This window comes from Podarcis melisellensis, assembly GCF_964234715.1.
Source record: "Podarcis melisellensis genome assembly, chromosome: 2".
Taxonomy (NCBI): domain Eukaryota; kingdom Metazoa; phylum Chordata; class Lepidosauria; order Squamata; family Lacertidae; genus Podarcis; species Podarcis melisellensis.
This window is the reverse complement of record NC_138529.1, coordinates 82,576,683-82,604,554: the sequence shown is the minus strand read 5'-3', so window position 1 is coordinate 82,604,554 and position 27,872 is coordinate 82,576,683. Positions and strand designations below refer to the sequence as shown.

General features: G+C 42.6%; 1 protein-coding gene across 1 annotated transcript; it reads left to right on the top strand.

Annotated features, from left to right (window-relative positions):
• RAB7A (RAB7A, member RAS oncogene family) lies at positions 1–27,031 on the top strand. The gene is made up of 6 exons (XM_081900557.1): positions 1–159; positions 20,542–20,632; positions 23,332–23,458; positions 24,547–24,765; positions 25,114–25,242; positions 25,739–27,031. The coding sequence occupies exons 2-6, from the start codon at positions 20,580–20,582 to the stop codon at positions 25,832–25,834; spliced, it is 624 nt and encodes a 207-aa protein (XP_081756683.1). The 5' UTR covers positions 1–159; positions 20,542–20,579; the 3' UTR covers positions 25,835–27,031.
• The last annotated feature ends 841 nt before the right edge of the window (positions 27,032–27,872 follow it).

Sequence of the window (27,872 nt, the reverse complement as noted above, 5' to 3'; positions counted from 1 at the left end):
TCACGTCAGAGCGTCAACACGGCGGGCGGGTCCCGTGACCGGAAGAGGGCGAGCAAGAGGCGGAAGTGAAAGCGGGGAGGGTGTTTGGCCCCATTAATAGAGGGAGCCGAAGGTAGCGGAGGGGCGAGTACAGCGCGGCGGCCGAGCTTTTCGTATACGGTGAGGGCGGAGGGGGCGATGCTGTGGGGCGGAGGGTGGGAGAGCGGGAGACCTAGAGAGGGCGGAGGCGGAGGCTGTTCGGGATCTAGGGCCGCTGGGCCCGGTGCTGGGTGCGAGGCCCCGGGTGCGGCGGTCTCGGCTCGCTCGCCGGGGCTGAAGGAGGGGAGGCTGGGTGCGGCTCCGTTACCGGCGCCGGAGCGGCTGCGGCTGCTCCTCCTGCCTCTTCGCTGGGTCCGCGTTTGCTGAGGGGTTCGGGGCGTCGAGGAGCGGCTGGCTGGGCCCCGCCCTGGTCTTCTAGGAAGGCGGGGAGCAAATTCGGGTTGGTCTTTTCGCGGCGCGGGGGTGGCGGTGGGGTATTTTACCCGCTTCGCTACCCTCCGCCTGTGTGTCACAGGAGCGGGTCTCCCCCGCGAGCACCGGCCGTGCCTGTGTGGCAGACCCGGCAGGAGAAGCCCGGGGCGCGGGGGAGGGTTGGTTCCTCTTTCCTTGTCTGGCTCCCTCCTTCCCTTCCACCAGCGCCCTCCCCGGAACAAAGAAACGTGGGAAAGGGGCCGCCCTCCCCCAGGGTGCTGTCACGGTGCGGGCCGCCCGGGACCGTTCGGCTCCCGAGTCCTCGGGAAGCTCTGGAAGGTGAGAGCGGAGGAGTAGATTGCAAGCCCAGCCCAAGTTCCTTCTCCCCGCCCCTCCCGGCCAAACAATAAAGCTTCCCGTAGCTGCCGGCTGGAGCAAGGCATGTTGGATGACTTCCCGGTGGGGGTGCTAGCCCTGTTCGTGTTATTGCCGAACTTTTGTAGCCTTTGCTCTCTTCTCCACCTTTCCCGTGTAGCTTTATATTTGTGATTACCCGAGGAGGTTGGTTTGTTCCTTTGCCGTGCTTAAAAAAGGAGCTCTCGAAGTGCATGCAGAGTTTGGGGTGGGGGGGGGATTGTGATGGAGGGCGGTGCTTTTTCCTAGTGGGCAGCATGCTGCCAGACACTCGGTCCCATTGAATGCAGCTGGACTTAATCCTGAGTGGAGTGTTGCACATAAGCTATTAGTAATGATTGTGACTTGACAATACTAGTTTTGGTGAATTGCATGTGTGGAATGATGTGGCGATATTTACACAGAGAACTAAGAGAGTAGTTATTTGAAGAATCTATTACAGAATCTGCTCTGAATACCTTGAATGTTAAATAAATTGGGCCAGCTACATGTTATCTTACTAGCTAAACATGAGGTCATTGATAAGTTGGGATGGTAAACAAAATGTGATCTTCTCATCCTGGAGTGTTGCCCATGAGTAATGCTTTAGAAGTCACTGGTCAGAGCAAGACTGCAGGTGTTCTGATCTCCAAGGTTTGAAGTGCTGATATCCTTAAATAAAGATCTTATCTTATCTTAGTCCTATTGTAGTGGATCTTGTCAGGCTGATTCTTTTAAACCAGTTTGCTAAACTAAAAATATTTCAGCATGAGCACAATAGAAGCATGTTGTTTCTAAAGCATCAGCCAAATGGTAAGAACAAAAATGTATTGGGCCCTAAAAGTGATTTTACTCTAATGACTACCAAATACTAACTACCATAGTGAAAGAAAACCTTTCTTTTAAGCCAGCTGAAAATCGGACCAGCGTAATATTTAGGTCAACAATAATGCAACACTCCTGGATGCAGACTATTTGTCAGATGTAACATATGTAATCTAGTATCTCTTATAGGCAGCATATATTTTCAGAATATATTTACTTTGTTCAGGGGCTGAAAAGTGAAACGTCCAGAAAACTCTTCCTGTTCTAAGCCATGCCCTCTTAGTTGGGAAGAACAAACATACTGTCTTGCTTGTGACTTCAGCAGCAGCTGATTAAGCACATGATTTAGTTTATGAATAGTTAACTATGATTTGACTAGGTATCAAATAAATGCCATGTCTTTAATGGAAGCAAAGAAATACATGTCACTCTCGTCTTTCGAAATCCTGGCATGTTTATGCAGATTCACTTTTTAGGGGGGAAATGGTCACATCCTGGACTTCATCAACATAGCCTCTATGTTCTAGATGAATTCTAAAAATAACTTTCAGTCTTATAAAATACAAATAGTACAAAATCTGTAGAAATGTCTGTTTCATTCAGTGTCTCAGTAATAGAAAGATGCTCTTGCATATGTTTTCCTGCACGCAATACTGTACTTATAAAAGTTCCAGCCAAGGGTTCTTAAAAACAGACGCAAGAAAGGATAAACTTGGAATACAGGAAATAGATCACCTTAGAGCTGCAAGCTGCAGTACAAAGCTTATTTTTTTTAAAAAAATTAAGTTGGTATTGAAGTTTTTTTACTTTACCTGGCGGCTATTAAAGCAAGACTTAAGGCATTTTCAGTTCAACAAATTTGATTTCATACTGTGTGAGACCATATACTTTGTGTGCAGAAGGTTCCGGCTTCAGTCTGGTTCTAGAGTAGCAGGTGTTGACTTATGCCAGCTACCAGAGAACTACTGCCAGTAAGAGTAAATGATACTGAACTCTGTGCACCAGTGGTCTGACCTAGTGTAAGGCAGCCTCCTAGGAAAAAGAAAGCTGACAACAGTTAAATTATATATGTGTGCTCTGAATTCAACCTGTATTCAAAATTATACATGGCAAGGGATATCCTGGAAGTGTGGTGTTATAGCAAACATTTTTAATGCAAGCCACTTGATGTTAAATCAACTAAAATGGTACTGGATTTCCTTCCATAGTTGGAAGCTCCCTGTTAAAATGAATGTCTATGTGGATGGCAGACTGCCTTTGTCTAGAGGGAGCAGTACACTGAATAGGGCCAAAAATGGTAGTTATAGTTGGTGAATCTGTTTGAACCTGAGGGTTGTGTTCTTTTCTGGATATCCTTCTGGGCAGCATGCCAGCAGTGAGTGCAACTAGAGCAAAAGTGGCTAGGACAAAGAATGTTAATTTTACTCTTATACAGTGGACTAGTTTCTACCTTGTTGTTGAAAGCTGGCATCATCATGATTAGCTTTGTGGACACCCATCAACAAATATTCTGTAGTCAGTTTATAGAGCAATCTGCCAACCCCCAACTAAACAAGTGGCAATATTAAAAGCACGCAACAGTTAAAATAAAAATACAGTGTAACTTTGCTTCTAGCAAACAGACGAAACAGTAAATGGTTAGAGCCTGCCTTTTTATTTTATTAAAATAAGTTAGTTTAAAATGCATGGATAAAAATGTATTCACTTGGCACTGAAGAAACAATTAGAAGCAGTGCCAGGCAAGCTTCTTTAGTGAACCTCGTTCATAGTTTAGGTGCCCACACCATGAAGGCCGTATTAGTAGCCATCCAACTGGCCTTACTTGGTGGGAGTGCAAAGAGGAATGTAAGGTTCAGGTAGGTATATATGGAAGAAGCCAACCTTTCCGTTAACCTGGCCACAAGCTATTAAGGGAATTAAAGCTTAAAACCAGCCATTGAAATTGGGTATGGAAAGAGATTGGAAGCCAACATAGCTGGTAAAGTGCTGGCATAATATCACCAGAGTGTCCAGCCCCAGTTGATGATCTTGTGTTTCTGTCTTGAGCTAGCTGCAGTTTCCTGGCCATTTTTTAAAAGGATGCCCCTTGTACACTGCATTGCAGTAATCTAAATAGGCAGCTACAACCACATACATAATTGTTCTCCAAGATGCATCCATCCAGGTATTTTTGCAATTGGTATATAGCCCAAGTAGGTAAAAATTGAAGGGGATATCCAATGTGCACTCCAGATATTCCTGGACTAAAAGTCCCATCATCCTTGAATGTTGGCCATGCTGGCTGGCAGTGTTTGAAACTCAGATATAAGCTAAGTGCCAAATGGCTCCTTAAACCAAGGTTGCAGTTGCCAAAATGGAATCTCTAGTTGCTATTTTGAGGCAAGACAGCTCTAAAGTCTTATTTTTCAAATGATGGACTGCCTGTGATTGATTCTCAGTTAAACATCTGGCTAGTTCAGATGACTACCTTGAGCTAGGTTAAGAGCTTTGAGAAGTGCAAAGTCGCTTGATTCAGGGACACTCCGCATATATATTGGCCTATTCCGACCGCTTTTCCTAAGGCAGACTGCTCTTGCTCAGTCTTCACAGAAAAAACAATTTGGTTCCAGAAATTCATTCTGATCATGCAGATAAAATATAACTGATAGAATTCTACAGGATGGAGTATTAGCATGTGAAAACAGTCCAGGTCCAATGATCCCCAAATGGTGGAGATGTCAGGTACCATCCTGGCACCCTGTCATCTTCACTTGGTTGCAAGTGGTCGAAAGCCAGGTGCAAAATGTGCCTGGCTAATTTTGAAAACCCTGTGGGATTGATTAGAGTTGGACTGTAGTCCAGGAGCACTAGGAGGGCACCATGTTGAGTAACCATAGTCTCCTTAATTTTGGGGTCACAGTTTGCTTGCAGTTGCCTGAAGACAGATAACGCACCAGTTGTTGCCCTGCCTTACCTTCTTTGGGAAGCACACCTTCAACCAGTTTTGCAGATAAGTTAAATGTGTACTTGATTTTCTGTGAGATGCATGAGGATAATGTTCTTAAATCCAGATCCTAGCCATGTAGCACACTCTTGATAGCTTCAGAAGATAAAACATTAAGGTAGATTTCTCCCTCCCCACCCCCCACTTGGGATTAGCCAACTCAGAGTTGGTTTGTGATACTGAGATGAATGCACGAAGCCTTCTTGGAGTCCTCTGTGAAATAGCTGGAGGTACTCTCTGTAATATCATTGGCAAGATCATTTCTGTTGCAGCAACACCATCTCTCGGGGTTATCTATCCACTCGCTCATGCTGACTTGCAAGTCTTATACTTTTAGCCTTGACTAGTTATAAGGTGCAGGAAGAAAGTATGAGCAAACTCTGCAGGGGTCTCATCCATGTCTGATGGGTGATCTCATTACAGTAGCTGCATTTCAGGTGAACTGCTGGAAGCATTCACCCTAACGCTAGCTGACAATTATACTCATCCCCATTAGATAATATCTCCCTCTATCTTCTGTGCCACTATTCAGCTGTCCAAAACTCTTCCTTCTGTGCTTTCCTTAACAACATTTTTCTCTGCCCTCCCCAGTGCTGGTACATATGTTTCTTCCAATCTGCCATTTCATGCAAGGGTGTGAAAAATAACAAAATTAAACTACAGGGTGGAATTTAATGTAGTGCTAAGTGGAATTCGCTTGTGCAAGGATACATTTCCCTTTCTTCCCCTGCAGGCCCCTTAATCTTGTTTTAGGGGTCCCCCACCCCTGAGCATATTCAGTAGGGGGAGGGGGGATAAGTTGCACGAGTAGGATTGTTTTGTTTTAATGTGTTGTATAACTCTTTGAAAAAATTTTCTTTAAAATATAAAGAAATATATAAATGAAATTAATAATAATAAATCCCATTTTTAAAAAAGGCAACTAGACATTCTATTGTGGTGGCCATAACCTAAGTTTAGGGTGCCGTTTGGTGATTAGCTTATATATCTGAGTTTCTAACACTGCTTTGCATCAAATATGATTCCCATGGCACTCAATATATGATGAGGGTCAGTGATGCAGTTAAAGAGAGCCTGCATAGCTTCAACATAGCTCAATTCTGGGTTGACCCTGACTAGTGTAGAATTAAACATCTAGTGTTAAACTTGAGAAATAGGTTTTCAAGAAACCACTTTGCACTATACAAACGCCCCAAATGCAAAGTTTGAAGTACCCTTTTAACACCATTGGATGTACTGGAGTACAACATTTTGTGTGTAGTGGGATAGTCATTAATTTGCACTTGCACCCTAACGCTTTTCAGTCCATTCAGGGACTTGGAATTCAGCCAGCAGAGGGCTGGTTCAAGGACTGTTGCTCTGACTTAGATCAGGACAGGCTCGTAAGAACAAGGTAGGTTGTATAAACATGGCTTGGTTATGTATCACAGTTGAATGATTGATAGGTAAATGAATAGACTAGGAGTTGCTGTATAGCATGCAGGCATTTCATGGAGCATTCTGTTATCAGTTGCTATCGTTCTGGCACATATTGCTACAAGCATATCTGCTGATGAGCTTTCCTTTTTGTTTTTTTAAACCAAAGCTGCAGCTTACATGCAGCAGCTGTGCTTGAAGCTCTCTGCCCAGCACTGGTCTGCCCTTGGTGATGTCATTGTTGCTGTTCTATAAAGCCATTTCTTACATAGAAGAGAGCCTAACTACATGGCAGGTTTTCTCAGTAGTGCTGTTAATGTAAACTGTCAAAAGTAGAAAGTCTGGTCAAGCCTACCAGCCTGATTAGCTAATATTGTTTGTTATATTGATGAGTTGCTTTGCACCAAAACAGTCACAAAGCAGCTTGCAGAATAAAAATCCATACAAAAGCACATTAAGAAGTGTCTATCCAACAATAATACTTGAGGAAATATCCTTTCCATTCACCAAAGAACAATTGTCACAAAACCAACAGAATGCCCTCTAAAACAGCAGCAGTGCTAAAACCAAAACATCTTTCCTGGTGCCAGAAAGAGTTGATTCTAGGCGCCTTGACCTGTGAGAGCATAACAGAGAGGGTGGGCAGGGGCTGCCAGCTGAAAGGCCTGCTATCTCATAGCTAGCCCCTGGACTTCACTAGAGAGGACTTGCAAATGTTGAGAAGGGCCTTGGATGACTATCTTGGGCTCCAGATATATGCATATGGCAGAGCCATCCATTAGGTTTTGTGGTTCCAAGTTGTGTACGGTTTTATAGGTAAAAGCCATTACTTTGAATTGAGCTCAGTGGCATATTGTTAGCCAATTCAACTTCACCAGAACTGGCGAGATATGTTCAGACCCCTAGTTCCCATTAATAATCTGGCTGCTGAGTTCTGCACTATAACGGCAGCTTCAAAGACAATAATACATATAATGTATTGCAGTAATGTAGTCTAGACCACTGAAGCACTGAAGGCAGCAGAAGGGACCGGTGTTAGAAACTTGGATATATAATATACCGTAATTGCCCAATAGCACTTTAAACCCAGTCGACACATTGGAATGTCTTGGCACAGTGCCCCCCTCCGATTTATTATTATTATTGTTCATTTCATTTCTATACTGCTTCATATTTTACAGAACAAACCTGAAAGCAGTTTGCAACATATTAAAACAATCCAGAATAAAACAAATTTAAGCTTCAAGGAAAATATTTCAATTTGAGTGACATTTTGCTTTTCTGAGTCACCAACCTGGCATCAGAAATCTCCACATGGTTGCAGTTGGACCCACGTCAGTCACAAAATGCAGCTGGTGCCTGGCTAATTTCTAATACTGGAAGGCACCCTGCACATGGGGGGTGGCACTTGTGCCTCCAGTGGTGGTAATAGAGCCAGGAGGTCTCCAAGCTGCCCACCTGATCTTTTAGTGGAAGCACAACTTTGTCCAGAACATGGAGCACTCAGTAAACCTTGGGGTTGGCAAAAAGTATTGCCTGTTTAAGCAAGCAGGTTATTCTTAACTAATTTTTTTAGATGCTGTTGTGAAATACGGACCTGTAAATTACTGAGTGTTGTGAAATTTAAAGGAGGTGGCACTTTAATTGCCATAAAGGCTAATTCAGAGTTGAGACCATAAACGCTTGATAGAAAGATTTGCATTGTTCTCCTGAGTACTAAAAGTATTCCTGTATCATACAAGATCTAGCATTGCTGACTTCTCAAAGAAAAATTGCATAGGGTGTCTTCTCAAAGAGGGGAGGGGCTTATCTGTTACTTAATCATAGTGCTTCACTAATTCAGCTTGTACACAGGTTGTCTTAAAGCGTCTAATACATTTGCCTGTGTGATCTGGCAGTTTGAAACTGCCCATTGTGCCCAGATTAATAGTGAAGGCTCGATAAGATGTAAGCCTGGTTTATATTTGATAAACTATTATGAAGATAGTAAATCCTTGTGGCTAGGTAAGGAAACAGTTGCATTAACCAGGTGAGTTATTCCTTTGCTAGAAGATTTTACAATGATGACATAAGACTTGATCTAAAACTAGTCCAGTACTCTGCTATATCTTGTGGACAGGTTGTATGGCAGGGTAACTTCTTTACCTGTACTTGCTGCTTAACAAATTACTCATTTTAGTTCTTGTTGTTAATTGAATAGATTTATCTGGTTTTCTGTATCTAGCTTAATTTTTTCCAAACCATTGTAATATAAGTATACCATTGTAATGCTAATGGAGACCCTCCTACCTTGAGCCCTTCTTGAATCTTTTTCTGTTGCTTTCATGTGCCTCAAGCTTGGAACTAAAGGACTAGAAGCTAGCAAGCACTGGCAGTCATGTTTAGGTATCAACTGTTAGTGGTTCCAGAATCTGTGGGAGGCAGGGCTGATGTGCCAAAGTTGACTGTCGATCTAGGTGGTGAAGAGTTAGGGATTTGAAGGCAGATGAATCCATTGAATCATTCATGTGTTAGCAGTGAGGTTTTGTGTTGCATGCCCTTGAGCTTACTTTGAAAAACCATGTGAAATAACCATTCTAATATATCTAGGGTCTGGCAACAACCAAGTGAGCACATCAGACTGCAAAGCCTAGTTCCACCCTACCTCCTCAGAGGCTGAACTGCTACTTTCAGCTGTTCAGAAGCTTTTGCTAGTGTCTTTGCTGCTTCTCAATTTGAGGAGGGGCATTTATAGGAAAAGTACAACTTGCCACTCAAATGTGTGGCCCTATCCTAGCAGCATTTAGAAACTCAGGGGAGAAATGCTGATTGCTTATACTTCTGCTCACTTCCAAAAGAATCATTCAACTGTGCTGAGTTCACAATACATCTAAAGCCATTATAGAAAGTCAAAGACTCATTCTGACAGGGTGGGGAAGCAGACATGGAGTGTTTTCTCAAGGGGGGGGCAAGTGATTAAGCACCCTGAGCCCACACATGATGCTGTAATCTGACTGTGCAGCCTTGAGCCAAGTACTGTTCCTATGGACACCAGAGGGAGTGAACAGGAGGAGGGAAGACATGCCACCAGAAAGAAAGTTGGCAAGAGGAACTTGCTTAATATGTGCAGAAACTGAAATACTGTTCAGTTTTAACTGAATTTATTTCCTTCAAAGTAGCATAGCATGTTCAAGGTATCCTCTCTTTTGGCCCCTCCCCTCATAGTTGTGCTCTACAATATAGAAGCACAAACCTGCCACAGTGTGCTAGGCTTTGAGACATACCGGTATATTAACTCAGTAGAACAGCTTCTGACTCCTTGGTAATGCAGAAAGAGCCTGTTCTATCTGTCGCACAGTGTAGGTCCCATGTTTATATGGGAGAACTGACAATTTCATCAGATGCAATATATATAGAGCTGCTGAACCGGTATGGATGCCACCTGTACTTTTCCAGAAGCTTCTGACTCTTTACATTCCTCCAGATTGGCACTTGAGAGGCTTGGTGTCCAAATACCTCTTTAAAGGAGGCAGCAACTGGTCAGGAGCGTAAAGGCATATTCAGGCCAAGTGTACAGGAAATCAGTAAAGTAGCAAGGCTAGTAGCGGCTGACTTGTTACCTATGTGACTGATAGTTCGCCCTGTAGTCTTTAAATTTGCAGTGTCCTAATTTACATTCTATCTGGTAGTGATTGTGAAATGGCGGTTTAGTTGCTTGTGGCCAAATACCTAGCAGCCAAATACAGAATAATCTGTCCCAGGTGAGTTAACATTAGCAGATGCAAATTAACTATGGGTACTATCTAAGTCATGCTCTGAGTAGATCCATTAAAATTAATGTACTTAAAATTAGGAATGACTAAAAGTCACTTTCTCTTGCTGTATTCTGAATATTACCTGGTTGGAGACCACCCTAATAATGCAGGGGTTTGGAATTGGATCCTGCTGATGGGCCAGTTTCCAAAATCCCCCCCCCCCAAAAAATAGGCCACCTTGGGTAAGTGGGCATGGTCACTCATCTGTCAGGTGATTGACACCTGTCCAAGTTCAAAGGAAGTTGCTGATTCAAATCACTTCCTTCAGCCCCCCCCCCACAAATGCTCTAGAGAATTCCCAGCAGGGTTTCCATTCAGCATCAATCAGCTGATTGCTGCTGACTGGGAGTCACACTTGCAAAGGAACAAATGGACCCACCCTTTCCTCACATTTGATGTTGCCTGTGACCTCAGGTATGTGGCAGGTGGCTGTGGTCTGTGGGAAACTTCGGCGGGCCAAATTGAGGCATGTGCTGGGCCTAACTAGGCTCACGGGCTGAAGGTTCCACACCTCTCCTGTAATTACTTAATTCAGCTTTTGTTTTATTCAGGCTGTTTGATAAATAAATTGCTGTTGTGATAGAAAACAGTAAAACGGCAAAAAAAATCTTCACAATTCTAATGAGTAGAAAATACCTTGGAACTACAGAATTTGGAACATGGTGTGAATTAGGTAGTATCTGGCATATCAGAAGTAGCTTGCAAACCTTTTCCTAACTCCTAAGAGCCTCTTTCCAGCATAACTCTAAAACAGGAAGGTTCTTGGTGAAGTATATATAAATCTAAAAACATACTCTATGTAGTGAAGTACTGCTGTTACAGACACAGTAGATAGGTTACAGGTTATAGTTTTTTAAAATGTGATTTCAAAAGAAAAATATTTAGGGAGGGTCATACACACCATGCCCCTAAAATGCAATTGACTGCTGAAGTGGCAAACATTGTGTGAATTCATGGCATTCCTTAAGCAGTGGTAACTACCAGAGTGTTAAAGGTGCCAGATATTCCTTTAAAAATGTAATGCAGACCTTAACTGCTAATTCTGCACTCATTGAGCAGGTCAAATTTCTATTGCTTAGAGCCTTTGCAAAAATTGAGATTCAAACCGGCTCAAAGGTATGCAACAAATTATATTTGAAAATACAGATAGTTTTTAAAAAGTATAGAAAGCACAATAAAAGCCAGACTCGAGGATAAGAAAGCAGTAAAACAAAGGATGAAGAAAGCAATAAAATTAAATTGGGTATCACCCTGATAATTCTAGCTTTTTCTGAAAGCAGGGACAGGCCCAATTACAGTGGTTGTGGGTAGCGGAAGGTATGGCATGGGAGGTGGGGCAGACCAGTTAAGGTGCACATGGCACAGGTAGTTAGTGACTGTGCTGTGTGCCAGCCCCCTCCTCCAACCTGGGGAATTGTGGTTGTCATATCAGCCAGCCCTCGGATCTGTGACTGCTGCTGTTGAATGCCAGGTTGGTCCAGAATAAAATCCCTCATCCATTATCTGACTATGGATGAGGAGGCTCATCTGGCATCTTTCACTGAAACCTGGGTGGGTGAGCAGGGTGGAGTTGGTCTCACCCAGCTGTGCCCACCTGGGCACTCAGTGCAGCATCAGGCTAGACTTGAGGGTCGGGGAGGGGGAGTTGCTGTGGTTTATACAGATTCTCTCTCTATCTCCAGGCTCTTTGTCCAGTCCGGGGGGGTAGGGTGGGGTGGGAATCTAGAGTGTGTGTTCCTAGCATTGGACAATTGGGACAGATTAGGGATTCTGCTGGTTTGCTGTCTGCCTCGCTGCCCAGCAATCTCCCTGCCTGAGCGGACAGAACTGGTCTCGGAGAAGGTGTTGGGTACTCCTAGACTGCTGGTTCTGTGACACTTCAACATTCATGTCAAGGCAGCTGGCTCTGGGGCAGCTCACGACTTCATGGCTGCCATGACAACCATGGGGCTGTCCCAACATTTCCCCGGCACAAAGCACATGGCAGGCCACACTCTGGACCTTGTTTTCTTGACTGGGCAGCAAGAGGCTGATTTGAAGGTGGGGGACATTGATCCCCTGCATTGTTTAACATCTACATGAAACCACTGGGTGGGGTTATCTGGAGGTTTGGAGTATGTTGTCAGCAGTATGCTGATGACACTCAGCTCTATTTCTCCTTTACATCTGCAGGTGAGGCAGTGGAAGTGCTGGGCCAGTGTCTTGCCTCAGTAATGGACTCCATGAGAGCCAACAAACTGAAACTCAATCCACATAAGACTGAGCACTATTAGTGGTTGGTACCCTAGACCAGATAGGTGGGAGATCACCTGCTGTTGATGGGGTTACACTTCCTCTGAAGAAGCAGGTTCATAACTTGGGGGTCCTACTGGATCCTTAGCTGTTGCTTGAGGCTTAGGTGGCCTCAGTTGCCTGGAGTGTCTGCCATCAGCTTCGACTGGTGGCTCAGCTACGCCGCTATCTCGACAGGGATAACTTAACTACTTTTGTCTATGCTGTGGTAACCTCAAGGTTAGATTACTGAAATGTGTTATACATAGGTCTGCCTCTGAAGATGGTTCGGAAACTTCTGCTAGTGCAGAATTCAGCGGCCAGGTTGCTCACCGGAGCAAGATCATTTGAGCATATTACACCAATCCTGGTCCGACTGCACTGGCTACCACTTAGTTTCCAGGCCGAATTAAAAGTGCTGGTTTTGACATATAAAGCCTTAAATGGCTCGGGACCACAATACTTCAAGGACCACTTGTTCCCATATGAACCTACCCAAAACCTGAGATCATCTTCTGAGGCCGTTCTTCATGTGCCTCCTCCTCGAGAGGTCTGAAGGGTGGCAACACAAGAATGGGCCTTCTCTGCAGTGGCTCCCCATCTGTGGAATGCTCTCCCCAGGGAAGTTCACCTGGCGCCTTCATTCTACACCTTTAGGCGCCAGGTAAAAACATTCCTTTTTAACCAGGCCTTTGGTTGATCTGATTGACATCCTATGCCCTTTTAAAATGTGACTTGGGGGGGGATTATTGGGTTGTTTTTATTGTGATTGTGTATTTTGTGGTTTAATGTTTTGATTTTATTCTGTGAATCGCCCTGAGACCTCCAGGTATAGGGTGGCATATAAGTTCAGTACTTACTTAATAACTAACTAAATATAAATACATAAATAGATATCCATGCAGTAACCAGTGCAAAAAGGTACCATCCCAGAAAAAAGATGCTGAATGTAATCCCGATAAAGTAGGATCCCAATTCAAGTGCCTAGATAAAAGTATGAAGCATAAAATAGATCTTCCACATTGCATCCTGAGTCAAATGAGCCCAGCAGTACTGGCCATCAATCATGGCCATCAATGACATACTCTGAGAATAGCCATAAAGGCTTGCTTGAGCTTGGGAAAACAAGATTAAACCAAAAAGGAGCTCTACAGTGGTTATCTTTACATAGTCAAGTTCAGCTGGAAGTTTTTGAACATAAAACTCAGTCTTTTTGAACAAGGACAATTTTAAGAGCAATAATTTTAGCACCTGTGATTTGGGTAATCAAAGAGTATATAGAGCAGGGATAGGGAACCTTGGGGGTCAGGGGCTAAATGCAGCTCTCCACACCTTTCTAGTTGTCCCTCAGGACTCTGTCCAGGCCTCACTGTTTTTGCCTGCCTGGAATGTTTCCTTGAATAGTGCAAATACCTCTCATTCTGGAGGGAGGCAGCTTTGTCCGTAAAAACCTCTGGCATTTGTGCAGCTGGAATATAAATCTATTGTACAAAGGTAAGAGTTACATGCATTTGCATGCCTACTTTTGCATACAGCCCTTGGGCCGGAAAGGTTTCCTGCCCCTGATGTTGAGAGTGTTCATTTTATCTCAAGAGTTTCCTGGAGAGCCAATTCTATAACTTGAGTTATCATAAGATAATAAGAATCTTATTGTATCTGAAGTTTTTAAAAACAGTTAATTATGGACTTGGGCCACAATTGAAGGAAGTCCAACATCTTAATAAATTAGAGCTGATGGAATACCAGGGGTACTAATTGGTGCAGAAGGCATCTTAAATCCTCAAAATGCATAGCTCTTAGTTTTCCTTACAATCTCCATTATGATAGCTGCTGACTGTATGGTTTAGGTCAGTGTTTCCCAGCTGGGGGCCCCAGGATATTCCAGGCCTCCCCAGGTGAAAATTACATAAATGGGGGGGGGGAGCATAGCATGAGGCTCGGGGGGGCCACAGAGTGAAGTGAGAAGAAAAGAAAAAAATCTTTTTCTAAAAAAAAGATTGGCTGGCTATCTGCTTGGCCAATAACAAGCAGGTAAGGGGTTGGCCTAGCTCTTCTTTTTGCCACATGCATTTTCTTGGAGCAGTCCTGGTTTGTTTCCAGTCGGAGAGGGTGATCACTGAGGTTCCCGTTTTGATCACTGCTTGTAGCAGTTGCCAGTGCCAGTGGCACCCTGGGACAGACTCTGCAAGTTGCTGGGGTGCAATCCACCCCAGCACCTAGCAGATCAGGGATCCCCCCCCCCCAGAGCCTAGCCAATAAGGTCTGGTGCTGCTGACTTGCATCTAGTAAATTACTACGTTTCTACTCAGAAGAAAGCCACACTGGCCTCAGCGGGCCTTCCTCCTAGGTGAAGGTGTGTGGGGCTATAGTGTTTTATCTAGGCAGCCAGGGCTCCTCTGGATGACAAGATCTTTTTGCACCAGGTCAGTGAGGACCACTTGAGACAGTCCCGGATTTACAGAAATTGTCTCAGTTTCTGATTTGATTCCAGAATGCCCTGCTTTTCCTTAGGACGTCCCTATTTTCACTGGAAAACTTTGAAGGGTATCTGACCCCTGAGCCATCTGAAGGCAGCCCTGTGTAGGGAAGTTTATGTAATGTTTAATGTTTTATTATGTTTTTTATGTATGTTGAAAGCTGCCCAGAGTGACTGGGGCAACCCAGTCTGATAGGTGGGGTATAAATAGTAAAATTATTATTATGGAATACAACATCTCTATTTTCATTGGAGAAATGTTGGAGGGTATGGTTTTGGACTGTAATCTGTAGGTTCTCCCGTCTTTGTCTAATAACTGGAGTCAAATAAGTGTTGTTTACTTTTTATAATACATGAAAGATGGATCTCCCTTGGGAGGTTCTGGACTCTCCTTCCTTGGAGGTTTCTAAGCAGAGGTTGGATGGCCAACTGTCATGTATGCTTTGATCCCTTCCAACTCTATGATTCTTTGTTTTTTCTGCTTTAACAATATTTAATTTTGTTCCTACCATTTAATGGAATTGTATTTGGTATGAATTATAAAAAGATATAAATAAAACATACTCTATTTACAAACAAAACATTTAAATAGCTACCTTTCTACCGGTAGGACCGTGGGGGGGGGGGGCATAGGAAGGAAACAAGGTCTGAAAGGGGCCATGGTCAGCAAAAGGTTGGAAAACACTGGTTTAGGTAGTTGTTACCACCTTGGCCTTCATTGAGGCAAACTCCAAATTGTTCGGGCCTCTGGAGTAATTGGAATATATTGGCCCAAAACCAAATGCTGAATTTGACTTTACTCATGATGTACTTAAACTAGTCCAGCTGATCACCAAAGGTTGAATTTGCAGCAGGGCACAGAGGATTTATATAAAGCCTGAAACTGAGATGCATCGTTGGCTCGTCACTAGGAAGCTCTGGCTCTGTGGATGTTTACAAAGCATGTGATCCTTCTGAGTCTTCAGGAGTCCTTAGTCATGCCTTGGTGGTAGAAGTGCTTGAACTGGCCAAGGCTGTATATCGAATAGCATGAGGCAGCCACTCTTGAACAATTGACTCTCCTAATTGTGGCTGTCACATGGACTTATTAAGTATTTCTCACAAGTGACTCAAAAAAACTACTTTTCAATGATAGTATTCATCCTTGCTATGTGTGAGCAATGCTAGCTGTTGGAATTCAGTAAGAAGCAAAATCCTGTTAACTGTCTCGGATTTATTTTGCTGCAAGAGAGAATACTGGGGCAATATCTGACAAGGTGTCTAAAGGAACACTTATTAAGCAAATTTTCAGGTTAATAACAAGTTGACTTAAGGCAGGATATTCTGATTATCTTAGTATCAGTCTTAATATTTTTGAGCTGCTTCATCAAAGATGCCTATATCACATGCCCATTTCTTTAAATAGACTTTCAGTACCAAAATGTTTGAGGCTGTTACAGTTCATGCTTTTGCAACAGAATTATAGTGCCTCAAGTTGCCTTGTGTCTGACAAACTCGTTCAGTGGGAAGGGACAAGGCTTCTTTGACAAGCATTAATAGCAAAACTGATCTGCAGTCCCTAGTGTTTCCTTGGAAATCGTGCAGTTAAAGGAATTAGCTTCTGGTTACAAACGCTTCGGGTTACGAACTCTTGCTAACCCAGAAGTAGCTGCTCCTGGTTGCAAACTTTGCCCCAGGTTGCGAACAGAAATCGTGTGCTAGAGGCATGCGTGCAGGGGGAGGCCCCATTAGCAAATACGCGCCTCAGGATAAGAACAGTTTCAGCTTAAGAACAGACCTCCGGAAGGAATTAAGTTTGTAACCAGAGGTACCACTGTATTCCACTCACCCATTTTTTTAGTACAATGGTATGTGGGTGGCGCTGTGGGTTAAATCATAGAGCCTAGGACTTGCCGATCAGAAGGTCGGCAGTTTGAATCCCCATGACGGGCTGAGCTCCCGTTGCTCGGTCCGTGCTCCTGCCAACCTAGCAGTTTAAATGCACGTCAAAGTGCAAGTAGATAAATAGGTACTGCTCCGGTGTGAAGGTAAACGGTGTTACTGCGCGCTGCTCTGGTTTGCCAGAAGCGGCTTAGTCATGCTGGCCACATGACCCGGAAGCTGTACACCAGCTCCCTCGGCCAATAAAGCGAGATGAGCGCCCCAACCCCAGAGTCGGTCACGACTGGACCTAATGGTCAGGGGTCCCTTTACCTTTACCTCTGGTTAAGAACTTAATTTGTTCTGGAGGTCCGTTCTTAACCTGAAACTGATCTTAACCTGAGGTACCACTTTAGCTAATGGGGCCTCCCGCTTCTGCTGCGCCACCGCTGCACGATTTCTGTTCTCATCCTGTAGCAAAGTTCTTAACCCGAGGTACTACTTCCGGGTTAGTGGAGTCTGTAAACTGCAGCGTCTGTAACCCAAGGTCCCACTGTACAGCAATTCAGTTATGTGGAAGCTTCCACATACCAGTTGTTCTTGTGTAGCTCCTCTTAAGCTAGTTGGCTCAAATGCAATACTGTTGCTGTGAATAGCGAACAGGAGACATGAGACACCTTGTAACCAAATTCATTAGCTCTTTCAATGTGTCTAGATGGAAAACAAAGTTTGTACCAAGCATGACTTTTTCCACCTTAAAAAATGTTGGGTGGCCATGATCATCTGACATGCTCTGTAACTCTTTTCTAGTTTCTTTTTTGTGGGCAATAACACTCAGAAGCAGTACTGCTTGTGCTGCTGCACTTCTCGTGTTCCTTGGTTGTGTGGGGTTTTTAAGACTGAATGCCTCAAACAGGAATGCAGTGTTTGAAATTAGCCAAGCGGCAGGCGCATTTGGCACCAGGTTTTTGACCACTTGTAACCAAGTGAGGATGCCTGGGGGCCAGGCTGGTGCCTGACATCTCCATCATCTGAGGATCATTGGATCTAGATTGTTTTCACACACTAATACCCTATCCTGTAGAATTTTATCAGTTACATTTAATCTGCACAATCGGAATGAATTTCTGGAACCAAATTGCTTTTATTGTGCAGCCTGAGCAGGAGCAGTCGCCATTAAGAAAAAGAGATTGGAATAGGCCCTGGATCAAGTGACCTTTCTACTTTTAAGTTCTAAAAGCTCTTAAACCAGCGCAAAGTTGTAATCTGAACTGAGAATCATTATCAGTCAGTCCATCAACTGTAGCCTTGGTTTAAGGAGCCATTTGGCGCCTAACTTGTATACAGTCGTACCTCGGAAGTCGAACAGAATCCGTTCCAGAAGTCCGTACGACTTCCAAAACATTCAGAAACCAAGGCACGGCTTCTGATTGTTTTCCGATTGCGCAGGCGCACCGGAAACAATAGTGGAAGCTGCACTGGATGTTCAGCTTCCAAAAGAACATTCGAAAACCCAAACACTCACTTCCGGTTTCCGATCATTTGAGAGCCACAACGTTCGACTCCCAAGACATTCGGGAGCCAAGGTACGACTGTATCTGAGTTCCTAACACTGCAGGAATAGGAAGCTTATGTGGTAGTGCTTTTGTGCATCTCAAAAGATAATTTCTGTAGATCTATTTCAAGCTGCATTTCTGCATATAATTTCAAAAGCACGAAGCAAGTAAAAATTCCTGGATACTTTAGGTGATCTTTTAAAAATGATTTCACTTAGATTCTGGCTGTGCACTTAAGTCTTGAAGTAAGAGTTGCCTTGGGTTTGTCAGTGTCAAAAATCAGAGTTCTAGAACAGGGGTTGGAAACCTCTGGTGTGCTGGATCCTGACCTCACCCACCTATTGTGGACCACTTTGAAGAGGGTGGGACTACCCTCCTGTCATTCGCCTGACACTATGATACTGGGCTTGAAATTAGCAGGGCACCAGGTGCATTTTGCATCTGAAGATTCTTCATTTGTGAGCACTTCAAAAAGTCTGGGTGCCATTTTTTGTTCCTGACTGACACTCAAGGATTATTGAAGTGTATGTCCTTTTGAAGCCTCAAAGTATATGCTAAGGATAGACAATATGCCAATGAGTTTAACAATAAAGAGTAGAGTGTTTTGAAAACTGAAGTACGGTACCAATAGTTTTATTTTAAACACCAAATAAAACGTGTATTAACAATTTCTGCTAAAAATGTCACATTAACAATGTGTCACTTATGCCAATTGCATATTAGTTCATGCTTATCAAAATAATAAATAGTGTGGGCCTAATATGGTACACAGGATGGAAATTTCCCTTGCCTGCAGTAGAAATTTACAGCAATGAGTCTGTTGCACAATGTCTGGGTCCCTTAAGTGCCAGCTAAAACAACAAATTCTAAGGAACTGAGTACAAATACTAGTTTGTGCATTCAATGAGCAAGCCCAGTGATTTTATATATATATATATATATATATATATATATATATATATATATATATATAATATTTTTATTCATTTTTCCAATACAAAATTTATACAATTCATACATCTTATTTTTATCTCCATTCTCTTTTTGACTTCCCTCAACTTGACTGATACTCCTTCCCTTCTTAATTTCTTACACATTTCTAAAATCTTATTTCCATTATTTTTATAAATTAGTTCTTATTTTTACACACAACCCAACGTTTCTTCTCACAGAGCTTCATTAAAACTTACAAACGTTATTTGATTATCACTTAGTTTATGCATATATTCTATAAACTTTTCCCAATCTTCTGTAAATCTCTGATCTCGTCAATTTTGAATCCTTCCAGTCAGTCTATCATAGTCCCTCATCTTCATTCTCCATTCTTCTAACGTAGGTAGCTCCTCTTGCTTCCTGAGCAAGCCCAGTGATTAACCATTGCCGTCCTTTAAAAAAAAAAAAAAAAGAAGCTGCAAAAGGCTGCTGTCATAAGCTATCAGTGCAGCTTAGCAATCTCTGGTGTATGAATTGCATGTAGAACTTTTGGTTAATTGCTGCTTGCCCCTTGTGATATTTTCCTCTTCTACATTTGCTGACCAGCTGAACTTTATAGCTGTTTTATGAACTATTTACAGATGCTGCTATCTTGACAATAGTGACTGTCCAGCATTCAAAGAACTGTGATACCTTTTCCTTGCTCCTGTGCCTTCATCGGTTCTTCTTAAAAGCCCCTGCTCTCCTTCATCCTGCTTCCTTTGGAAGAGGCTGCTTGCGAAAGCTTCCTTGCTGCCCGTTTTAATTCTCCAGCACTTGGTATACAAACATTGCAAAGCATTGCAACTAACTGCCAGTGGGCCACTGTAGATCGAAGGGTTTTTTTTTATCCCTTAAGGGTGTGTGTAAACCTGAATCTTGTTGAGCATTTCTTTTCTGCCTATGCAAATAGCCAAACCGCTTTCTAAACTTGTTATAGATCTTTTGGTGAAAATTAAGACTTTTGAACTGGAGTCCTTGCTGCAGAGTCTAATCTGGTTAGTAATGCATGATTCATGCATAGAATAGGGGTAAGATGAGACTCTTTGTTCTTTCACAAGGGATAATCCTTGTGAAATCTGAAGCCTAAAGAGGACTGAAGTTGCAGTGTGCATAGTAGCATTTACTAAGACTGTTAGCATTCAGGCAGCTGGATAAAAAAAAAAGTATGTTGCATGCAAGCCATTGTTAATCATTGGGATTCTTCATTATTAGATAGTGTGGCAGCCTAGTTTCCCTGGCAGGCAACTTTTTGCTGCTCTTGCTTGGATACATTTTATTTCCTTACTACTTGTGTTTCATGGCCAGACTTTCCCAGAACTTGAAGAGCCTGATGGGTCCTCGTGTTTTCTAGTCATAAGAGTAGGCCAAACCCTACGGGTTTAACAAGTATGTATCTGAAGAGGCAGTACGTACCTGTTAACCTAGCTTGAAGCCACACAACCTGCTCATCGGTTGTCCTGTACTTTGAGATGCTGCAAGCGGCAAATGAGCTCCATGTTGTTTTTTTAAAAAAATAGTATTCTCTCTCTTTTTTTGGTCCAGTAAGTGCACTTGGAACTGATCTTCTGAACCCTTGAACAATGACTTCTAGGAAGAAAGTATTACTCAAGGTCATCATCCTTGGCGACTCGGGGTAAGTGGAGCCTCAGCAAAGTAGTGTCTGTTACTGTTGGATGTAGCACAGTGTTTGCTGCATCTTAAAACACTCACTTGAAATGCATATGACTGGGGTAGTTGGAAGGGGACCTATCTATCTTACCTGTGAAGCTACCTAAGTTTTGTTTGCTTTACTGGCACTGTATAAATTGCTGTGCAGCATCAGTGAGCCATGCAGAATCCAGGAAAACACTTGTTGAAATTCAAATTGTTGCTGCCATTGAATTGTGATCAAAAGTAAAGGAAGCAACTTGGGCTGCAGCGTTGCATGTGTTGTGCGGATTACCACAAAAGGGAGAAGTAGATTTAGGTTTTGAAACAAGTTCAAGAATAATGAAGAAAATAATAAAAATAAATAAACCAGCACTCCACTTTCAGTCCATAGTTGCTGGGGAAACTTGTTTAAAGGCTCAAATTACACGGATAGGTTTGTTTGTTTTTTTACAAAAACTCACAACCCTGGTAGAATTAAGACTATTTTTTTATTGTAAATTCTTCAGAGTCAGATGGGGTGTAAACTTAAAAACAACTATATTGTTGCTGCCTGATCTAACCTTCAGTGCTGAATAAATTGTCAAAACATCCTACCTGCATTATGCTGCCTAGGCAATTAAGAGCTTCACCTACATATTGCATGACTGAGGAAATCCAGGCTTTTTGGAGCTTCCCACAAGAGAGAGAGCAGATGTGCGACAGAAAAATCAATGATCATAAAGCTCTACCAGTTCTCTTAAGAGCAGTGCTCTAGGCATTAAAGCAGCACGGTACAAACCATGCTGTCATAGAATACCAAAGAGATGCTTAATGCAAATGGATGGGGTTTTTTTGTGAGTAAAGCTGTTTCACAACTGTCAGTGGAAAAGCAGTTTCATATTTGCTGCCTGGGATGTAATGTGACCCAAATTCTACTCTTAATAAACAGATCTGATGTCATTTGGCCCAGGCTTCTGAAAGATGTTGTGGCCATCTTGAGTACATCTCTGCAAAAGAGATTGGCCGCTGCAGTCATAGTTGTGAAATAGCAAATTCTGCTAATGTGCCACACCAGCCTCTCATTCGATAGAGTGAAGCTTCCTTAAACAATCTGTTGTACACACATATGATATTGTATCATACCAGAGGAAAGGTGTAAGTGAAAGACCAAAACTATTCCATCCATACTAATTTCCTTTCCTCAATTACAGCCTGCTCACATATTTTCATACCCTATATCACCTAATAGGCAGAGTTGCTTCAATAGAAAATAAATTTGGGCCACATCTCAATACTGGTCTTGTGAAAGAGCTTACTTCAGCACCTAAAGATACTAATGGAATTAAAGCCTAGTCCAGTAGAGACACAAGGCTTTCAGCACAATTTGCTGTTTTAATTCCACATTTGTGCAGGTTGGCATGTTGAAATGAATCCTTTATTTTCCAGAGAAAGAATATAACACCCACCTTACTGATAGTGCATTTGATGTATTCATCTAATCAATATATTTGAAAGTGCTGCTTCAGATAGCTCATGCAACATCTTTGAGCCTCTTTTGTTTCAGTTATTCTGTGGGATAACTTGTTCCTGAACCTAATTCAACCTCAAATTATTAAAGGGATGTATTGGAGGGTGAACTATTTCTTTCATAAGTTGAATGCTAAACACGGGGCTGAATTTTCTTATCTTTTAGGGCTTTATGTTGCCTTTCAAAAACACTTGAAACTAACTTAAAAACGTGTATTTAAAAATGCATGTTAAACAGCAGGATACAAAAATTTCCAGGCACACCAGAAAAGAGCTATACTGTAATTGAAAACTGAGCAATGGTATTTCAAGATCAAGATCATTTCAGTAAAAAACAGATGGCAATAAAAACACTCAAAGCCCACTTAAAAGCAAGCTGACAGGCTTTGGGTGCTTCCAGACTGCTGCTATTTTCAGGTGAAATTCTATTGTGGCAAATTCAAGTTAATGCAGTTAAAGTTGATTTTGAGGTCTTGCTCAACTAACTGTTTCAACAAAAGATCATACTTTTTGCCAGAAGGAAAGTGACAGGCAAATGCACTGGCAAGGAGGGTGACATTTGCTTGGTGCAACATCTTCTGATCTCTCTGTGAACAAATTAGGGTGTATTCTCAGTTAAATGGGTTATGTGGAAGTGATCCCAGATGCACCTAAATATAGGGCCACCACTGAAATGACCCCTGAAAGGAGTTAGTTGTTTGGATTTCTTTACCTTTTTCATTTATATCCTGATATTCTTACATCATGAAACCCAATGCAATGTAGGTGCTTTCCAAACAGTCTTACATGCAGACCCAGACCAGACTCTGGCCTGTTAGCTTCAGCAAAGTGGTGGTCTCATGTACCTTCAGATCTAAGGTGGGGTCGGCATCCTGTTGTTCCCCCCACCCCCACCCCCTTTGCTAGACTGCAGCTTTTCATCATCCCTGACCATTGGCAATGCCAGCTGGGGCTAATTGTTGGGAGTCCCACAACATTTCGAGAGTCGTAAGTTTGCCACCAATGCACCAGTGTTTTAGTTCTAGTCCTAAGGATTAAAACACTCCTGAATAAATCCAAAAGTGATGCAGGGTAACTTGTATTCTTCTGTAAATGGAATATGGCTGCATACTGTGTGTGCACAACAACATGTATTCTTTGTATCCTTATGGCTTTTCTCTCTTCCTCCTCCCATAGGGTGGGAAAGACATCTCTCATGAACCAGTATGTGAACAAGAAATTCAGTAACCAGTACAAAGCTACAATAGGAGCCGACTTCCTCACAAAGGAAGTGATGGTGGATGACAGGCTAGTCACAATGCAGGTAAGAATTGTATCCGTTGCATTTCTGCAACTTGCAGAGATCCACAAATTGTATTTTGTGTTTAGGTGTTTATAATCTGCTTTGCTGCTAGACAGCATTGATAGGGGTAACAGCATGGTAGGGAGGAATGCCCAGTTTGAAAGAGCCAGTCACACCAGGCCCTGCATTGATGCTTGGAAAGCAATAGGATGATTGACTGGTGGTCCCAAGGCTCAGCACACTGTTGAGAACATGTCTTGCTCTTCTCAAGCCTCTGGAGGAGACAGTGGCAAACGTGACTGTGCGTGAGAGACAGAGACCCTTGATGCGTTGACACAAGTAGAAAAGAATCAGATCTTACTAGGGATGGCATATTTGATAGTTGGACAACTACTCTAAACTAGCCGTTGTCAAATATCTACAGAATGCTTAAATTATGTTATGGTGTCTTGTTAGTAGCGACATAGGTGAGAGTGGCTTGCCCCTTACCCTGCGGTGCCAGAGGGCAAATTGAGTAGCATCACAAAACTTTTCCCTCTGGCAACCTGCTCTAACCCTCTGGTGCTGCTCCCAGCAACACCATAAGCAAAAACAACCCTGAGCAAAAACAATTAGATGAAATTTAACAGATAGATGTGAAATCCTGCATCTAGATAGAAAAAAATCACAGGCACAAGTATAGGATGCAGGAGAGCTGAGAAGGAGAGGCTTATTTTCTGTCATGCAGACTAAAGACTAGCCTGCTCTTATATAGCTCAGCATGGCATGGAGCTTTCCCTGCATGGCCTGCAATTTTCTGAACTGGGTGGGGTGGGGAATGGTTTGTAATTCTAGATGGTCCTGCTTTGTTTAAGGGGTAAAGGCACTTCCTTCCCACATTTGGCAGGCTGCTCCAAATTCACTTGCCAAACTATTGGCACTATTGGTCTTTAAGAACCTACTCTCCATTAGGGGCATGCTGATACTTTTTCCAAAGGCATGAATGTGTTCCTTCCAAATTTGTATGACATTCTGACAAGCAGCGTTATGGCATTGAGGAACTTCAGTCAGTATGATTTTGAGGCCTGATCTGAGCTTGTCCCTAAGAGTTCTTCTCCAATGTCTTGCAGATATGGGATACAGCAGGGCAGGAACGGTTTCAGTCTCTGGGAGTAGCCTTCTACAGAGGAGCAGACTGCTGCGTGCTGGTGTTTGATGTAACGGCTCCCAACACATTTAAAACTCTCGACAGCTGGCGAGATGAGTTTCTCATTCAAGCCAGTCCGCGAGATCCTGAGAACTTTCCTTTTGTTGTGCTGGGAAACAAGATTGACCTTGAAAACAGACAAGTAAGCTGGTTGATGCATACTGTGGGGTTTAATTAGAATAATTATCAAAGCAAACATTCTGAATCTACCACCATTAACCAGGATCTCCTAAGGATGCTAAACTGAATCCTGTCTGCAGAAGTCTGCTATTTTTAAATAGTGAAGAGAAAACAATGGGAGGGGGGAGGGGGAGAACAGTTGGTGAACAATGTTTCCTGGGGATTCTGGGAAACATGGGGTTTTACATTAGCATGGCAAATTGCTGTGCTTTTTGGCAGTGAAAAAAGATGGCTGGTACGGACATGGAAGATGAATGCAGTTGACTCTTGGTAATTATAAAGAGCTTAAAGGAGTTTGCTTCTATTACAGGTTACTACAAAACGAGCACAGGCCTGGTGCTACAGCAAAAACAATATCCCTTATTTTGAAACCAGTGCCAAGGAGGCCATTAACGTGGAACAGGCTTTCCAAACAATTGCACGAAATGCACTTAAGCAGGTATGAGTTCTAGTGCCCTCTTCTGGCAGTCTGGTCCTTATTCTATATGCAATATCAAACCAGGCGATGGCTGGAGATAGGTGATGGAGGCACTGATGCCTTTGTGCACTGGCATTTGTCCAATATGTTTTCCAGTTGAACAGGATTCTGAAACATTGCAAAAACCTGTTTTCAAAGGCAAAAGTGGGATGAACATACATCCCCATAGGCAGTGATGCCTCTTACGTCATCAACAGTTGGAATTGTGTGCTTCAGTTCATGGCACTTCAAGGTGTGCTGCACCTGGTTTTTACATTGCACCTTCTCCTGTCATAAACTGTAGTATTAACTTGGTTCCATCCAAGTTAGGAAGACTTTGCTTCGCTTGTTTCCTCCAGAGAACAGGAGTTGAGGAAGCAGGTATTGGACATGATGGTGAAGTGGTGCTATTAGCACCCACTTAGTTGAATAAAGGGACCAAATTGTAGTTGGTGACATTTTCTTTCTTTCATTATAGGAAACTGAAGTGGAGCTTTACAACGAATTTCCTGAACCTATCAAACTAGACAAGAATGACCGGGCGAAAGCCTCTGCGGAGAGCTGCAGCTGCTGAGGTGGGGCTGGAGGGGTTGGGAACAGTCCTTCACAAACAGATATCACACTTAGGCCTTCAAACACATACACACACAGCCCCTCTTCTGTGTAAAAAGAAAAACAAGATCCTATTTTCAGTGGCCAAAATCACCCATTTTACCATGAACAACTTGTAAGCCCATTCCTTTTCACGCCTCCCATGTCCCTACATCCCATCTCATTATTTCATGGTAGCAGACCTTTCTCCTAGTTTTAAAAAGAGGAAACTATGTTTGGAACTTAAGCTACTTCCAGGTGTCCCAGCGGAAAGAAACTATGTACAGAATCTGTAACAATTTACCTTTTAATGTCTTGTGTTTCCCCTGTGAAGGCTGCAACTGGAAAGGCTGATTACTCATAGTTCATTGCAAGCTCAGCATTCGATCCAACTAGGTTGAGTTTTGTATGTATCTGTTAATGCTTGTTACTTTTAACTAATCAGATCTTTTTACAGTATCCACGTATTATGTAATGGCTTCTTTAGGAGAAATCTTATAGTACATGTTAATATATGCAACCAATTAAAATGTATAAATTAGTGTAAAATTCTTGAATTACATGTTTAAGTACTGAAACACAGGTTGTTTAGGAAGTGAACAGGACACTTGTGGAATGCCGTGTGCTAGCAACACAAGTCCAGATAGAGGCAGTATTCTGTACAGTAGAAGCAAGAATTATGTAAACATTTTTATTGATTTTAAGAGCCAAAAAGCTTCATCTTCTGGAAAAATATTGTCTGGCTTCTTTGTAGCTAAATCTTCAAAGGATGATTTGCATAACCTTGCACACTGGATTATTGGACTTAAAAAGAAAAATTAAATACAGCTTTCAGAATGATCACTTTGTTTGCCTTTTACCACCACCACCACCACCCTTCATGATTAATTCTGCAAATGTAAAGAGGAATCTAACATGCCTGTCTTGTAGAACAATCTCCATATGGGTTGTGATGGTCATTCTTGGTGACTAAGAGCACCTTCCCCTTTCTCTCTTACTGTCACTAGTCTGGATTTTCTGGATGGAAACTTGGCAACTTTGTTCTGCCCCCTCCTTGTTCTTGCATTTGTAGCTTTCTTAAATGGAGCCCTTCTACTGTTTTTCCCAGAGGTCTACATTCTAGTATGTAGGCAGAGCTCTTCTGTAAAGAAACATGCCAATAAACTTAACAAGAACAAAACTTCTTGCTCCTGTTTCTATTTTTATCACGTTACTGAAACTGAAGCTCCTGAGCTAATTTTAATCTCTTCTTGTCCACTGCCCACTTTTAACTGTTCTATTACTTCCCCTTCGCATAACCTTAGCCAGCCAGGGAAAGGGTAGAATGAAGCAGAAATCTCAGCTACTGCTTGCAACAGCAAGGAAGTAAAGCTGTGCTGCTTTTAATATTTTTAATTCTTGTTAGGGAAACGTTGTGACAGCAAACATTAACATGCTCAGACTTACCATGCTAATTCTCATCATGAGCTATATGGATAGTTTCTGTGGCTTGACATTGACATTGTTTGCATGTAAGCTAAGCCAAACCATGGCTTAGCATGAATGAGCAAATGCGTTCCTGGAGTGAAAATTCTGCTGAAAGCCATCTCCCAAACACCCTGTCCTGTTACTGCCAGCTACCCAGAACTATGCCAAGGTTTGGCATTGCATCTGAGCGCATTTTCGAGGTTTGTTGTTCTTGGCTTGCTGTTCATGGCTTGAGCAGAAACCAACCACAACCACAGGTTCATACAATGCTAAACCCTGACTTATTCCTATGTAGCACAGCAGGACCAGGGAAGGAGCACAGTGTTTGCATTCTGCATCCCAGGAACCCACACACCTGCATATTTGTGCTAAGCCATGGTTTGGCTTAGCACTGAGTGCAAACTGGGCCATTGTCTTGTATAGCTAACTAATTGCCTGGAGAACAATAGAGCTCTCATTGTTGTACTGCAGTTTCTTGTTTCATATCAGAAGGAACAGATATTTAGTTCCTCCACTCTGTAGTTTGTATATGTTGTTTAACAGAAATGGGGTCA

Excerpts from the sequence above, each read along its gene's own strand:
- RAB7A (XM_081900557.1), top strand. The coding sequence starts at position 20,580 with ATGACTTCTAGGAAGAAAGTATTACTCAAGGTCATCATCCTTGGCGAC. Across the intron at positions 20,633-23,331 it reads ATCATCCTTGGCGACTCGGG|GGTGGGAAAGACATCTCTCA; the intron begins GTAAGTGGAGCC and ends CTCCTCCCATAG. Across the intron at positions 23,459-24,546 it reads ACAGGCTAGTCACAATGCAG|ATATGGGATACAGCAGGGCA; the intron begins GTAAGAATTGTA and ends AATGTCTTGCAG.